This window comes from Lagenorhynchus albirostris, chromosome 10, assembly GCF_949774975.1.
Source record: "Lagenorhynchus albirostris chromosome 10, mLagAlb1.1, whole genome shotgun sequence".
Taxonomy (NCBI): Eukaryota; Metazoa; Chordata; class Mammalia; order Artiodactyla; family Delphinidae; genus Lagenorhynchus; species Lagenorhynchus albirostris.
The window spans coordinates 68,846,219-68,862,486 of NC_083104.1; the positions used below are offsets into that span (position 1 = coordinate 68,846,219).

At 57.5% G+C, this 16,268-nt stretch overlaps 1 protein-coding gene across 3 annotated transcripts; it reads right to left on the bottom strand.

Moving 5' to 3' along the window:
* Positions 1-1,102: 1,102 nt before the first annotated feature.
* KCNK17 (potassium two pore domain channel subfamily K member 17) lies at positions 1,103-15,573 on the bottom strand. 3 transcript variants are annotated; one of them, XR_009542945.1, is made up of 7 exons: positions 15,285-15,573; positions 12,267-12,381; positions 9,528-9,688; positions 8,884-9,058; positions 3,647-4,356; positions 3,407-3,564; positions 1,103-3,297 (listed from the first exon to the last, which is right to left on the bottom strand). XR_009542945.1 is itself a non-coding variant. In XM_060162792.1 (5 exons), the coding sequence occupies exons 1-5, from the start codon at positions 15,555-15,557 to the stop codon at positions 4,049-4,051; spliced, it is 1,032 nt and encodes a 343-aa protein (XP_060018775.1). In that variant the 5' UTR covers positions 15,558-15,573; the 3' UTR covers positions 3,636-4,048. The 3 variants fall into 3 exon arrangements, 1 of the variants encoding a protein (XP_060018775.1); XR_009542946.1 differs by lacking the exon at positions 15,285-15,573 and adding an exon at positions 14,450-15,257; XM_060162792.1 differs by lacking the exons at positions 1,103-3,297; positions 3,407-3,564 and having other exon boundaries at positions 3,636-4,356.
* Between the last annotated feature and the right edge of the window lie 695 nt (positions 15,574-16,268).

The window sequence follows — 16,268 nt, forward strand, 5'->3', positions numbered from 1 at the left end:
AGATTTTTTGATTGGAGTGGAAGTCGGGGTTGGTAATCTTGGGCAAAGGCCCTAGGGATGAGCTGAGAAGGCCTCGGGGGAGGGAAGGGTGGCTGTCTCCTTGGCTCCGAAGAACAATTTTAAGTGAGATGAGTTTCTCCCAGCAAAGGGCAAAGGAGAGACAGGAGATAAGGGAGTCCTGCACTGTGTATTGGGGGGAGGGAGGAGGGTCGGTGCGGTCAGAGGCCCAGGGACCAACACCGTATGTACATGGGGGGTGGGATGGACTGGGGCGGGAGGCCCAGGACCAGCCCTGTGGGTGGGTGGGTGGATCTGTGGGCTGGGAGGTCTTGGGGCCAGCAGTGTGGGGGGTTTGGGGAGGGTGGGAGGGGCAGTCTGTGGGGCCGACTTCAGCTCAGTGCTCTCCAGGCCTGGAGCCTGGGGTGGAACCTGGTGTGGTAAGGTCCGAGGGGAATTGGGAATGAGGGAGTCTCAGCATAGCTCTTGCCCCAGACTGAGGCTTCCTCCAGCTCCCTCTGAGTCCATCCTTCTCTGTCCTGGCTCCTAAAATGAATGGACATCCCTCCCCAAGCCGGGCCTTCAGCATCGGATGGGCCATGAGGGTAGGGGCAAGGGCCTGGTGAACTTGTGTGTGTGTGCGTGTGCGTGTGTGTGTGTGTTTGAAAGAGAGAGAGAGAGAGGAGAGAGATCTCTTGGATCCAAACTCTTAAGACAGCCCCAGGAGTCGGGTCGGGCCAGGAGGAACTGCCCTCCCTGAAATGTGGTTAATTAGAAAATCCAGACGAAAGCTGAGGGTGTAGAAGTAGTAAGGCTCAGACTCCCTGAAGCCAGCCTCTTCTACAGATGAGGAAAATGAGGCATAGAAAGCAGAGAGGCTGGTTACGAACTCAATGGGCTTAAAGGAAGTCTCCCTGCCCCCCAGGCCAGGCCCTCATTACATCCCAGAGGACTGGCAGCAACAGTTAAGGTTACCCAGGGCTTCCCTGGTGGCGCAGTGGTTGAGAGTCCGCCTGCCGATGTGGGGGCCGCGGGTTCGTGCCCCAGTCCAGGGGGATCCCGCGTGCCGCGGAGCGGCTGGGCCCGTGAGACGTGGCCGCTGGGCCTGCGCGTCCGGAGCCTGTGCTCCGCGGTGGGGGAGGCCACAGCAGTGAGGGGCATGCGTACCGCAAAAAAAAAAAAAAGATTACCCACCCACGGGGATCCGTGGCTACCTCTGGTCTTAACATCCATCGAAAATCTCATTTTCCCCACGTTAAAACAGCGTTAAATAAATAGCTCCTTTCTCACAGAGTTGATGGGAGAAGAAAACGACCAAGAGCTTGGAATAGCATCTGATGCTTACTAAGCACAGAATAAATGTTAGGAAAGGATAGTGATGACGACCACGATGATCGTAAAAGATGCCACTGTTTCAAAGGGAACCGCTGCTGGACATTGGGTCTGATCTGCCCCGGCCGTGCTGGGACCACAGAGCTGGGCAGCCCCTCCAGGAGGGGAGGCAGAGGCGGCAGCTGGCTGGTGTGAGGGGTCTGCCCGTCCCTCCGCATCGTGGTCCCCTGGCCCTGCACTTGCACACTCAGCACACACTTCCTGGCCTCTGCTAGGAGGTTCCCCTCTGACTCATGCGGGTCCAGGCCCCTCATCCCGGCCAGCAGCACCATGGCATCAGCCTGGGAGCGCCCAAGGGTAGGGCTCCAGCCTGCCTGGCCAGCCCCCAGCCCCGAGAGGGGTCATCAGAGGCGCTGCCTGTCACCTGGCTGCCGGCCTGCACAGTGTCCGCCTCCTGCCCCGGCCACTGGGCCTGCCGTGGACCGCCAGCAGCTGACATGCACATCATTCTTCCTCTGGGCTGACGCACATTCTTCTGGTACTTTGCACAGTCACTCGTTTAATCCCGGGAGATCAGCTCTGCTCTTATCTCCATTTTTCAGAGGAGAAAACTGATGCAAAGAAACTTTAAGTGGTTTGTCCAGGATCACAGGGCTGGTGGGTGAGCCAGGCAGGCTGGCTCTAAACTCACGCCCTTTACAACCACAGTATACTGCTCTGAGGGGCCCCTTTCCTTCCTCCTCCAGGACTTGGTGGTCCAGGCTGTGTGAGCGAATGAATGACTTGGTTCCTTACCCGCACACTGTGCACAGCTCTCTGGCTGACCCTATTGCGGCATCATCGCTCCACGTGGGAGAGACCTCGCCGCCCGTTCTGCTCTATGATTTCTGTCCTAAGGTCGGCTTTTCTGTTCTCGTGCCTTTCCCAGATCCCGACTTCGTTACTCTATTTCTCCCGCCGCTCTACAACCCCTCACTCTTCACCTGTGTCCCCTCCCCACTTCCGGATCTGTACTTAGAGTTCCAGTGACTCTTCTCATTGGCTGTGGAGCAGACGTCTGTAAGGAACTGGCCAATCAAGAAGCCTTATTCTGCTCCACCCCCAGCACCACAGGTTGTAAGTTCCCTCTGGGGCAGGCATTGTGAGCAGGGGCAGGAGTGCACACGGGTGAAGGGCTTGGTGGGGAGAGAGGGGCTCTGTCTAGAGAGGCTAGGCGTGAGGAGAAAGGGGTTCAAGGCAAGACAGAGTTGGGGCCACAGAGGCCAACCCAGCACTCCAGTCTCTCCCTCTCTCCCAGTTTTGAACTGCTAGGTCCTCCTGGAGTGTGCTAAGTATCAACACAAGGGATGCTACTTCCAGACCTCCAGCAATCTCTTCCTCACCTCCACTTTCCTCTGCCCAGCCTGTGGGCCTTAAGAAGTGGGCACGGACCCTGCTGTTTACTCGCTGGTGTTTGCTCCTGGGTCTGGCCTTGGTCCACTTTGGCCCAGGCCAGTTGGCACAAGCTGGTTGGTGTAACAGCCCTTCCTTCTTCCTTGGCCAGGAGGCTGCCCCAGACCCAGTTCCAGGAGGGCCCTGAGGCTGAGGGGTTCATCACAGGGAGGGGCCACATGGAGCCCCACCCCCCCAGGTCCCTGTGATGCTACCTATAGGATGGTAGAGGGGAACAGAGTTGCAGATACCCACTGAGGCCAAGAACCCAACTGCCCCAGGTGATCTGTAGGTGCTGGTTGGTGCTGCCGGGGGCTCCTGGCTGGGCTTGGGTTCCCGGGTGAGGTGGGGACCACACAGCTATGTGCTGCTTCAGTGGCAACCCTGAGTGAGAGACAGAAATGCTTAGGGAGAGATGCTCTGCAAACAGAAGTGACCTCTGCAAATCCTACCTGGTTTTGCAAACTGTGGTTGGAGCTTCAAATGCAGTGGAGCATGTTGAGGCAGAAGGAGCCCACTGGCCTGTCCTGGGCTTTTCTGTGGTATGAGTGAGTGATAGAGCAAGAATTTAGCAGCCAAACTGGAACCAGCTGCCTGCTGGCTGTATCAACCTTGAGAGTTATCAGCAAATCTTTAGTGAGTTTACCTGGAAGGTCTCTGGGGTTGTGGGGGCCTGCAGTGCGGCCCTCAATCCGTTCCCTCCACCAGTCCTGGGCAAACTCACCTGGGGAGGGAGTGATTTCTCTTTATGTATACTCCAGTCTCAGAAGCTGCCTTTGTCTCTGGTGCGTGTGTCATCTGGAACTGGAATTAGATTTGGTTATGAGTGACAGAAAAACCCAATTAATAGCGTTTTAAATAAGATCAACATTTATTTCTCTCTTACATAAATGAAGTCTGGTGGTATTCAGTCCAGGTTTGTTATGGTGGCTCTGCAAACATCAGGAATCCAGGCTCTTTCTATCTTATTGTGTCGCCAATCTCAAGCATGGCCTCTACCTCATGGTGCAATATAGCTGCCAGAGCTCCAGCCACCGTATCCGCATTGCAGCCAGCTAGAAGAAGGACGTGGTAAAGAGGAGCATCCCCCACACACTGGAAGTCACATCCATAATAAGTCACACAGAATACTTCTCTGTGTAGCCTGTTGGGCAACATTTAATCATATAGCTGCACCTAGCTTTAAGGGAAGACCAAAAAATGTAGACTTTAGTCTGGGTGGTCTTATGCCAAGCTTAAAATCAGGGATCTTGCTGCTGAAGAAGAAGGTGGAACAAATAGAATATAGCTAGCTGTCCTTTCCACAGTGTGAGACTTGAACAGAGGGTTCTGGGCAATTCATGATTACAGGTCCCTCCAGAGAGCAGCCTGGCTGTGGGGAGTGGGGCTCTGCCTCTCCATCCAGGCTCTGTCTCCAGCTTCGGGGCTTGAAGTTCCCCTCAGAGCTGTGGCAGTAGCAGGGATACGATCCTCGTGGAGCCTCCAGCAGGGAGAGGATCAGTTTGATGATCAAGGCCAGCCACGCCATCCCAAAGAGGATCCACAGAGACACTGTGTTCTTGTACCACAGAGGGTAATTCCGGGAGGGGTTCATCCCTGGGGGAGAAGCAAGGTCAGAGGACAGAGACCTGGGAAAGTCAGGGCCACGCTCCCAAAACAGAAACAGACATACATGGCTTGATGTGTCTGAGTAGAATGTGGGAAGTCCAGACCGGGTTGGGATTGCTGGTCTTGTGGTCACCTCCCTTGGATTCTAGGAAGCCCCCCTGGATTAACTCCTAGGGTTTAGAAGCTAAAATTCTTCTTTGTCTTTCTGAAGGACTCTGTGCTCTGTCCCAGTGGTCCTCAAAGTGGGGTCCCTGGACCAGTAGCATCAGCATCCCCTGAGAGTTTGTGAAAAATGTGAATGACTGGATTCCACTCCAGACCTACTGAATCACAAACTCTGGGGGTGGGCCCAGCAATCCGTGTTTTGACAAACCCTCCAAGAGATTCTAATGCCTGCTCTGTGGTTGGCCTGTTTTTGTGTTTGGTTTTCTCATGTCTGAAGGAAGGGAGCTTTCCAGGAGCTTTAGGAAGAACATTCTCATCCTACATCCTCATCCCAATGCCCTCCAGCTGCTTCTCCAGCCCCGCTTTGCCTGCCTCTCCCCCTTGAGTGCTGTGCTCTAGTCACTCTGGTCTTTCCCCCATTTCTCCATCCATCCTCTTTCCTGCCCCTGGGCCTTTGTACTTGCTGTCCTCTCAGCTCAGAACGCTCTTCATTTCCTCACCCTTCAGATCTCAGCTCAGACTTTACTCCCCAGAGACTAGACTGGGCCCCTGTCTCCCGCAGTCTGTATGTTACTTACCCTCTCTGGGCCTCAGCTTCCTCATCTATAAAATGGAGACAACAAGAGCGTCCACCTTCTAGGACTGTCGCGACCATCATATGGGTTCACGTCATAAAGTGCTCAGGATGGTGCCTGGCATGTAAGACCTATAGTCAGGCGGTTGCTTTCCTCGCCTTTGGATCCCCACACTGTGCCCCAGCACAGTCAGGACTGGATAAGGAATGAGTGAGGGAGGGGACGGATGGAGGCTTAGATAAGCTGTGTCAAGAGCCTACTCCATCACTTAGCTCTTCCCTCTGCGCTGGAGGGTCTATCTTATCAGATCAGGATTGTTCAAAGGGCAGAGATCTGGCCTCTTATTTCTTTGACATCGTCTTCTGTCTCAACTCTCTGTACCGCCCACCCCTCTGTCCACCCCCTACCCTGTCCTGCTGGCCCCAACACAACCTCTTTTCCCTGTCTTCCCCAGCCCGAGCCCCTCTCCTGGGCCCCAGCTCGGGGATGAGCCCACAGCCCCGGGCCCGACGTCACTGCCTGGCGGAAGCTGGGATTGGATTAGGCTGATTGGGTTACAGGGCCACCGTTCCGCTGGCGGTCCCAAATGAGATCAGCCGTGAGCCAGCTCTCTGCCCGTCAGCTCGACTTGCTTCTGGCAACGGAGGGGAGGAGGTGTTCTTCTCCCCTCTTATTTCATTGTTTTTTTAGCCGAAATCATAAGTGGCAGGAGACCTGGCAGCTGGCAAGGCGCTCAACGGAATTGCAAATGTATTTGGGGGAAGCGGAGGCTGTGAGCTAGGGAGAAGCAGGCGGCTGGGACCTGGGGGCTGTCCCGGCCACGGCACTGGGGCCAAGAGGAGCGACTGGGAAGACAACACACCCTGTGGCTGCTGACACAGGACAGTGGACACCCAGAGTCCAGGTGGTGGACCTCAGCACTCCCATCTGAGAAAGGGGTTTCGTCCTATCCCTGGAGGATGAGGAAGGCTGAGAGACATGGGGAAGAAGTGAGGGTGGGTTGTCCCCGCTGAGCTATGGAAGATCTTAGAACATATGTGTATGAGGATCCCTGGCTTGGGAGTCTATCCTAGACCTGTCCTTGGCTTGCCTGCTCTATGACCTTAATCAACTTCCTTCCCCTCTCTGGGTCTGTAGATGAGGCAGTCGGGGGCTGGTTGTACAGGTTGGGCACTGCACAACCCTAAATGGTTGCCATTCACACAGAGCATGATGAGCATGGCACCCATGGACTGTTCCAGCTTCTGTTCTTGTCCCCCCTTGACTCTTATGACCTTTAAAAATGACAAGTATTATCATGTCACCTGAAAACCATAAGTGCCTTCCTTTAGTCTTAGGACAGAGTCCAAAATCCGTGACTCGGCCTGTGAGGCCCTCTATGTGACCGGGCCCTGCCTCCCTCTCCACTCTGAGCTCTCCGCTTCTATGCTGGACGTGGGTGACCATGAAATACTCTTCCGACCAGCCCAGCCATAACAGCCTCAACCCAGCGCTGTGTGATCTACAGAGGGCAAGTGAGGGTACGTGTGGTCACTTGTCACGAGACACTGAGATGGGTACAGAGGGAAAAGTGTGAGTAGCACATCTCTGGAGATGTGGTGAAGGGGACAGTTCTGCCTGTTGCCACTCGGTGGGAGTGGGCTGCCCGGCAGTCCCTCTGGACTTAAAGGGCCCTCGTAGGTTCATACCAGGCCTTCTCAGTCAGAGCTTTTGGTTGAAGGGGACTCTGGGGGCCCTGCGCCTAATACACCAGCTTCCCTGCCCTGCCAGGCCCTCCTCACTGCTGCAGCTGTGTGGATGTCTCTGCCGCCCCATCCCCCCACCCCCCCGGTGGTGGCAGAGGCCTTGCTTCACATTTCCAGGTTGCCCATGTCTAGAGAGGCCTGCCCCCTCCTCCCCCTGCCCTGCCTTCCCTCAGGGGGCTGTGGGGCCTCTGGACATACTCACAGAGTGTGTCCTCAGTAACCCCATACAGGTTCCTCCAGGTAAGCTTCTAGGGGAGCCTGCTGTCAGCTATTCCCATCTAGGACCAAACTTTAGAAGCCCTAGTAATCCATGGGCACAAAGAGATTGCAGTTGGGGGTCCCATTCCCTCTTCTCCTCCCCCCTCCTTGCATGGGCACCCTCAGAGAACAAGGACTTGTGGGTTTAGGACTATCACTGGGGACACATCCTGAGTTTCATCCTTTGAGCCCTGGGGTAAGGTGGGGGGCAGTCAGTGGAGGGGGCCAGCTGTTGCAGGAAAGCACTGAAGGTTTTCAGAGGAGCTGGGCAGGTGACTAACCCCATTAGGGTTGTGCAGTGCCCAACCTGTACAACCAGCCATGTGCAACAGCCCTGCCTAGACTAGGGAAACGGCAGTGGGAACAGAGAGGAGAGGGCATACCCAAAACTCATTCTCTGAGCTCTGAGGTGGGCAGATGTGGGGACGGTGGGCTCAGCTCTCCTCAGATACATCTCTCCTCTCTGAGGGTAGGAGTGATAGCATGATGCACTTGGAGGAAACTGTCCCAAAGCTTCTCTTCCAGAGCAACGGCCTCCCTTCCAAGACAGAGGATATCAGGAAGGGGCAGCATGACGCCCCTGACACCAGACCTTGCTTCCTGGGGAAGGAGAGGTTTAGGGAAGGGGACTTTGCACACAGGCCAGAAAGCACTGAGGAGTCTTAGCCATCACCTAGACCGGCCCCTCATTTTATAGACAGGAACACTGAGGCCCAGACAGGGGATATGTGAGGCCGTCTGGAAAGGGCTAAGAGTTTTGGAGTCAGGTCAGAAGTCATACCCCACTAGCTGTGCAAAACCTCAGGCAAACGTCTTGGCCTCTGTGAGCTTCGTCCTTCTCCTCAGTAAATGTGGTGACAGTCATCGCTCTTGGCTGCTTAATGGGCTCTAGCTGTTTGTTACTTTGGTGGGACCTCATTTCAATATTCCAGGCTGGGTTCACATTGCTTCTGCAGGAGAGCAGAAGGGCAGCGCCTCCAACTCACTTTAGGGCCAGAGACCTGAAGGAGGGCACACAGCCCCTTGAGGCCATGGCCACTGCTCACTTGGCGACCCTTTTGCGGGGGGAGTAAAGGGGGATGGGGCTGGGCTGGGGGTCCAGCCACCCCTGCGCCCCGCAGAATGTCCCTCTGTTGCCACCTGCTGGGCAACTGCCACAGCTTTTTAATACAAGGACAGTCGCTTCCGGGGGCCCTTGACTTGACCACGATGGGTGACGACCGCTGATTAAACCCCACCTTGGACCCTATGGGCCACACAGCCCTTTCTTACTGACCAAGTTTGGAGACCAATTGTTTGGGGGTTAGGGGAGGCTGGGATTTTCTGATTCTCCCAGACTCTCCCGCCAGACCCCCTGGGCTGTGATGTGGGCTTCGCGGCCCTGAACCCAGGGGCATTTTGTGGGGCGGGGTGATGTGGGGAGGAGAGACCCTGGGACAACGATGGACGGGGGAGAGAACTCAGGGCCACCCTTTATCTGATGAGCTTTAAGAATAATAGGTGAGCCTGGGGAATTCTCAGGCTTTTCAGGATGGCCAGAAGTGTGGCTTACAGCATGAGGCGCAGGGTTCAAACTCCACTTGTCACTTTTTAGCTGGGTGACCTTAGCCCTATCACACCACAAAGGCAAGCTGAACCTGCCAAAGCCTGTGTCCTCTGGACTTTGGGCCCCAAACCCTTACAGGGCCTGGCACGCAGCAGGTGCCCGGGGACACGGACGATGGGCTGATGTGTGGAGGGCGCCCCTCCCGCCTCCCGCTGGGGGTTCTCACCAATCACGTAGTCGCCGAAGCCCACGGTGCTGAGGGTGACGAAGGAGAAGTAGAAGCCCTCCACGTAGCTCCAGCCCTCCACGTGGGAGAAGAGAAGCGGGGGCAGCAGCAGGAAAAGCAGGAGGCCGGACAGGAGGGCGCTGGAGCCCACCAGCCACCGGGCCTTGGCCGGGTCCTGAGGGTGCACGTAGCGCCCAGCCCCCATGAGGCCTCTGCTCAGTGCACGGGGCCGGGGGCAGACAGCCTGGGGGCGCACCGAGCCGACGGCAGGGTGAGCGCTACCCTCGTAGGAAGGGGGCCGCCTTTGGTGCCTCTGCCCCTGGTGTGAGTTCTCCAGGCTCCTGGACAAGGCCTTGGCTAGCTCCAGGTCCCACTGTGTCTCCCCACTGATGTCCCTTTATCATTGAAGACCCCCGTTCTGGGCAGTGACCCCAACCCCACCACACTCCCACCAGTAACCCCGGTTCCCAGAAGGATCCCTTGTTCCCACCAGTGAACCCTTTTACCCACCACGGCCATCATTTTCTACCAGAGACTCTCCCTCCAGGTAGTGACAACCTGGCCATCCACGGCCCCGATTCCCACCACAGCCCCCCATTCTAGAAGTGACCCGTCCTTCGCCCCCGTTCCTGCAGCCCCCTCACCTTCCAGGTGACCCCCAGCATGCGGGCGCAGCTGTGCACCCCCTGCTGCATGAGATGCCCCAGTCGGTTGAGCACCACGAGGTTGAGCGGAATCCCCACGAGAGCAAAGAAGATGCAGAAGAGGCGGGCGCCCATCGTGCGGGGGCTCAGGTTGCCATAGCCTAAGGCCAGAGGGAGACACTTCAGGAGGCCTTTCCGTCTTCAGGGGCCCCCGTTCCTGACCCGCTACGGACATGGCAGCTGGTATGTGCCATGGCCTTCCCTTCCCATGCAGGGCGCTGTACTTGCTCCCTCAGTCCAGCCTCAGCCACCCTTCCCAATGCAGATTATGCCCAGATTGACGGATTGGAAAACCTAATCTCTAGGGGGTGCTGTGTGCATGGGTACACACCACGAAGTGTGAGAATCCCATCTGTCCTCGCTTCGTTTCCTCCCTCCCTGGGTGGGCAGAGGGATGTGGGAGAGGGGTGTGGGAGCCTGCAGAGCCTCCAGCCACTTCCTTCAGGATAGGTGTTAGTTTCTCACGAGTTCCCTCACAATGGGATATCAGCCCCCCATGGGCAGCAGGGACTCGCCAGCTTTGCTCATCACTGTATCTCCAGCACCTAGAACTATCTGGACCATACTAGGTACTCAGTCTTTTTGTTGAATGAATGGATGGGTAGCTGAGTGAATAAAAGAGCAAGTTGGTGATGGGTTTTATAGATGATAAATGATTTCAGGGCTCAGGCCCATCCTGCTGGCCCAGAAGTATCTGTGTGCCGGTCAGACCCTGCTTCATTCTAGGGCTTGGAAAGTACAGCCCTCCCAGGGTGCTGGTCCTAGGGTAACAGGGGTGCCAAGGAGGCAGCCCACTGCTGCGCCTCTCAGGACCCCTTCCTTCTGTCATGAACTGTCCCACATGTACCCGGTCTCCCATCTCCCCTCTCCCCCTCCTTTCTCTGCATTTTCTCCGTGTGCGTGTGTGTGTGTGCGTCCGTGTGAGTGTGTGTATGGTTGGAATCAGAATCATGAACTTCCCTATTGTCCACCTCTGAATGGCTGTCTCTTTTTTCCTGCTGTTTAGAATTCCCACCCTAAGGGTAGGTGCTGTTGGAAAGGGCAAGGATGGCCCCCAGCTGGGTTTTGAACTCCAACCCTGTGGCTTACTAGCTACATGATCCTGAGGAAGTTGTGCAACTTCTTTGCCTCAGCTTTCTCATCCGTGAGAAGAAGCCTTATCCTTGGAGGTTGGACCATACGGACAAAATGAGATCTCGAGTATAAAAGTGCTCCTACGGTGCCTGCTACGCAGACCAGGCGTGTGGGGTAGGGTGGAGACCCCTTCCCCGGCCCTCCTCCCCGCTCAGAGCCGGCCCAGACAGCTTTAGGGCAGCACTGAGTGGAGAGAAGAGACAGGGACAAAGTCCACATCAGGAATGGTAGAGCTGGGAAGAGAGAGGCTGCGAAATTCTGAATTAGGTGGGCCGGTCACGGGCCCAGGGCAGAGAGTGTAGGAGGTGTGGGGTTCAGAGATGAGAGACCCCCGCACATCTGGGAGACGTGGCCCACAGTGACTGCATCAACATCCCCTCCTGCTCTGGAGCTCAATAAATGGTGGTAGAGTGGGTATATTTGGAATTCGTCACGTCAGCATTAGTTGAGCACCCACTGTATGCCGGGCCTTGTACTAGACCCGGGGGTGTAAGGGTGAATAAACACCATCCTGCCCCAACCTTCCGGGGCGCAGGGCCCATGGAGTCGAGGGGCCTCCCAAGCATGCTTGCTTCAAGGTGGAGGACTGCCCAAGCCCCCGGGCAGCCTGAGATCTACTTCCGAGAAGTATTATTTAAAGTCACAGGGAGAGTCCTCTGGGTGCGTCTGCCTGGCTCCACTCTGGGGAGGAGAGTGACTGGGAGTTTCCCGGGGAGTGGAGCTGGCTGGAGGTGGTAGCCACCAGTGGTGTCCGCCCGCCACCTGGTGGTAAGTCTGGTGTCATGCAGGCGTTCGGGCCGGGCGCCCAGGCAGGGTGCCCAGGCAGGGTGATGAGGCAGCCCCTCTGGAGTTATTTCCTGGGCGTCAGAGCCGGAGGGATCTAGGCCACTCTTCTTCCCCAAACAACAGTCCCCAGGCACCCACCCAGGACAAGTTCCACCTCTGCTCTCCTGAGGACAGGCCTAGAGATGGGGGAGGGAGGTCTAGCCCAGGGGTCCAGGTGTGTGAGGGAGGAAAGGCGTTGGAGAGGATGGTGATGGGGTGAGGGGGTGCCTTAGTGAGCTGTGGAGAGGTGGGAAGGGCCACCTTCCCCAAGGCTGCGAACAGGGGGTCAAAAGGCTCTTTTTGGATTTCTGCCCCTCCTTCCTCCCCAACTTTCCCTTACCTCCCCTCTGCCCTCACCACTCCCTAACCCAGGCTGAGTGCTGGGTGGGCTTGGCCGAGCAGACCAAGCCACTTACTGTGCCCAGCAGCGTCTTTATTGCTACCCGGGGGGCCCTCAGCTGCCTGAAAGGCTGTGTGAGGCAGAAGTCCCCAGAGCAGCATTTCACAAACCTCCTGGGGACCTGGGTGCAATGCAGAAGCCGATTCAGCACATCTTCAGTGAGCCCAAGGTTCTGCTCCCAGGCGACGCCCACGCTGCTGCGTCTGTTTACGCTCAGAGCCAGGAGGCCCTAGTAACCCCTCCGAAAGTAACTGGTGCCCTGTCCCTCAGGGGAGGCTGTCCTCCCCAGCCCCCCCTCCCTGGCCCCATCCTGCTCTTACCGATGGTGGTGATGGTGGACACGGAGAAAAAGAAGGAGCCCACAAACTCCCAGCGTCCCATGCTGGTGGTGTTGTCGAGGACGATGTCCCCATTTTGGTAGGCTTGGATGACGCCCTGGGGGAGAGGCTGTAGTGACCACCAGGCTCTGTGGGGCGATGGGGCCCCTGCACCCAAACACACACACACACACACACACACACACACACACACACACACACACACTCGTGACAATGATCCCAGCCTGTCTGGGGCTAGGAGGCTCTTTCCCTCCAACCAGGGACTCCCCACGGGCAGGGACCATGGGGATAGCTCCTTCCCCTCTCTTCACCCCAGAACCCAGGTCAGCCCAGGATATCTCACTGGCTGGAAGAACTCCATTTGTTCTCTCCCCTGCTCACTCCTGTTCTTGCAACAAGCCCTGGTACATGTGGTGTATTAGGGGAGCTGAAGATAAAGGAGACATGACCTCAGTCTTCAGCAGGACAGAGCCAAAAACTTAACTAACTTTGATACAGTGCAGCCCATGCAGCTCTAGGCACACAGGCAGTGCAGCTGCGTGATCGCGGGTAAGATATCCAACTTCTCTGCTCCTCAGTCCCCTTCTCTGTAAAATGGGAGTACTAATCGCACCCACTTCATCAAGTCATTGAGGGTTAAATGAGGTATTAGGTGTAAAGACTTAGAACAGTCTGGAACATGGAACATGGGAAAGGTTAGCAGTTGCTATCATCGTCATTACTGCAAATATAATGCTGTTGGAATACAGATAGGGAAAGTGTGCATTCTGATGGCGGTAGAGGCAGAAGGCTTCATGGAGGGGGCGATGTTTTAGTTGGGCCTTCCTTGAGGGTCGGACAGGACTGTTCCTGGTGGAAGGACGTTTAGGTAAATGGGGCCGCAGGAGCAAAGGCTGGGAGGGAGGACTGGGTCTGGGGTGTAGAATAGGGAGACTGCAAGGTAGTTGGCAGCCAGGCCATGCTTGACTCTGCCATGCCAGCGATGGAGTGGCAGGCATCTCCCAAGGTCACCGAGCAAAGGGGAGGCAAGCTCAGGTATGTGTGCTCTGTGGCAATTGGCAGCATAGAAGATGCTGGCAGATGGGAAGGGGAGAGTCCCGCAGGGGTGAGTGATGGAGAGGGCCTGGGCTGCATCCTGGCACAGAGTGGCCCGGGAGGCACAGAGAGAAGATATTCAGAAGCCCAGGGCTCTGGCCTTATTTGGTGTGGGCAGTGAGAGAAGCATCTAAGAACTCTGTGAAGGTGTGTGGAGGTGAGGCCAAGGACAGAGATTTAGAACAGGTGGAGGAACAGGGCTGGGAGGAGGAGAACCGCTTGCTCTTGACCCCGTGGGAGTTTGAGGGCCGCGGGAAGTTGCGCTTACATGTCTGCACTCAGGGGGTTGATCTGGGTTGGAGATACCACATCCCTATTCTTGGGGATGGTTGAATCCACCGGGGGTTGAGGAAGGAGCTGAAGTGGGGGTGGAGCAGGAGGGCGTGGAGAGGAAGAGATGAGAGCCCCCCAGGGATCCTTGGGAAACACCCACATACACAGATCTGTACTGAGCCGGTACTCATGGTTGACAACCCCAGTGCACTGGCTATGAACCTGTGCATTTGTATTTAACCTCTCTGAGCCTCATCTTATCCATCTCTAAAATGGGGATGATAATAATGGCACCTACCTGTGAGGTAGGTGGGGATGAAGCAAGTTAATACAGTAGGAACAGTGCCTGACACACAGTAAGTGCTACACAGAAGCATTTACTATCATTCCCGTTGCCATCATTGTCACGTTCCTTGGGCCCAGGCTGCTGGTAATTGAAGTTCACCACCTTTTCAAGCGGCGTGTCACACAGCCCCCAGGACTAGGCAGTCGGGCTGTATTTGTAGAAGTTGAGATGTAGGGGGTGGAGGTGTCACATCAGATTCTTAACAGAGATAGTCCTTTCCCTGTCCAGCTCCAGGCCCAGGCACAGCGGCCCAGTCTCAAGGGCTCAGGACTCTACCTCCAATCCACTGCTCCGGTCCCTTCCCACCCGACACACTTCCCTGCTACCTTCTGGGGACTAGCTTTGGGCTGGTGACTCGGGCACACAGGCCTTGCCCTCCTCGCCAGAGGAGGCACGGGGACTGCAGGGTGGGGATGGTGGTCTAGGGGCGCAACTGTCTGCACCCACTGACCAAGCCACGGTCCAGGACGTTGATGCTTCCGCCAAATCCAAGCAGCGCCGGGTCCCTCGCCGCCTGCCCAGAGTTGAAGGAGACCTCCGTCCATCTGTGAGGCCCTGCCCAGAAGAACCCTCGCCTGCCTGCCCTCCTCCCCAGGCCCCGATGGGTCTCCCCCACCCCCTCAGCAGTCTCTGTCCTCCGTGACCTCTGCATCCTCCCACCCACCGCCCCCTTCAGCCCCTCCAGGCCTCCGCCCAGCGCTCTCTGCCGTCCTTGCCCCCAATTCTCAAATTTGCACCTGGGTCTCCGGTGGAAGGGGCCAAGGGTGCCCTTTCGCCCTTGGCCCGCGGTCCGACATCGACACAGCGCCGCGCGGTCCCAGGTCGACCCCTCCTGCCACCTCCCAAGCCGGCCAGCGCGCTCTGTCCCTACGCCGCCCGTACCCGGTCGGCCCCGCCAGCCAGCTCCGGACTCCGTTAGCGCGCCCCTTGTCGTCCTCGTCCCCAGATTCGGGTGTGTGCGCCACGCAACTCTCTGGACAGGGAGGGTCACGCCCTCTCGCCCCGAACCGGGGACTCATGGCGCCGCGCTGCGCATTGCTCTCGCCGGAGCTGGGCTCTTTCCATCGGGGTCCAGCCCAGTTCTGGGGTCCCTACTCGGCAACGCGCGCCTCCGTTCGTCCCCGCGTCTGTGCCCTCCACTTTCTTTTGGAGAAGTGCTCCCGGCTTTGCCCTGACCCGAGCCGGTGCGTGCCCTCTCGCCGCATGCCTGTGCACCCCGCGCTCCGCTGCGCCAGCCACCCCCCTACGCCCCACCACGCGCCCGGGCCGCCCCGCTCGCCCCTGACCCGGATCAGCGAGTCCAGCGCCGGGCCATCCAGACAGGTGAAGTTCCGCAGCAGCGCCCACTTGTCGCGCTGGAATCTCTCGCTGGAATCGTGCGCCGCGGGGCTCTCCAGCAGCCAGAACACGCCGGTGCCCAGTGCCAGGTAAGTCAGGTAGGCAAGCAGCAGGAGCCATGTGCTCGGCATCGCGCAGCCCCAGACCCTGCCCTCGGGCGCCTCCCGTGCTCTCCGCCTGCACTCAGCGGGAAAGGCAGGGAGGCCGGAGCCGGGAGCCATGGACCAGGACTGAAGCGGAAAGGAAGGGCTAGGAAGGAACTGGGCTGGTCCGTTCTCTAGCCAACGCCTGCCTGTGCCCAGTTTTCTCAGCAGAGGAGGCGTGCTGGGGAATGGGACAGCCCTGCCCCACCCCCACCGGGATCCAATCCCAGGGACAAAAAGAGGCCCAGCTGTGGGCATCTGGCCCCGCCTCGAATGTGTGTGGAGTGCCCACCCCCAGGCAGGCCTAGCTCTGGGAGAAGGGGAGGGCTGCTGGGTGACCGCGGGCGCTGGGAGAGAAGGGGCCCAGAGCCTCCCAGCGTCCTATAGCGAACAGTGGGAGGGACTCTTGCAGACCGCACGCAGGGTGAACAGAAAGTGCGAACGAAGTTTATTGTCCTGGGGCACTGGGACTATTGCCACGGACTTGCTGCCTATCGGGTCCTCTCTGGGTCTCTCCCATCACCATCCTTTCCTTTATGTGCCCGAAGATGAGGGGCTCCAGCCAATCACCACCTGCCCATGAACTTGGGAGGCAAGAGGGGCCTTGACCAGTGGGCTTGTCCATTCCCTGCTTCTGAAGAGGCCCCCTCACTCCCTCCTCCACCCAGGATGGAGGAAGGGTCCAGGGTATGTGAAGAGTCCTGGGGGTCCTCAGTTTCTCAGGCCTCTCCTCTGTCTTAGGAAGTCCTGGGTGTAACCCGGGTCTCTTGCTGCTGTAGATCCTTCCCT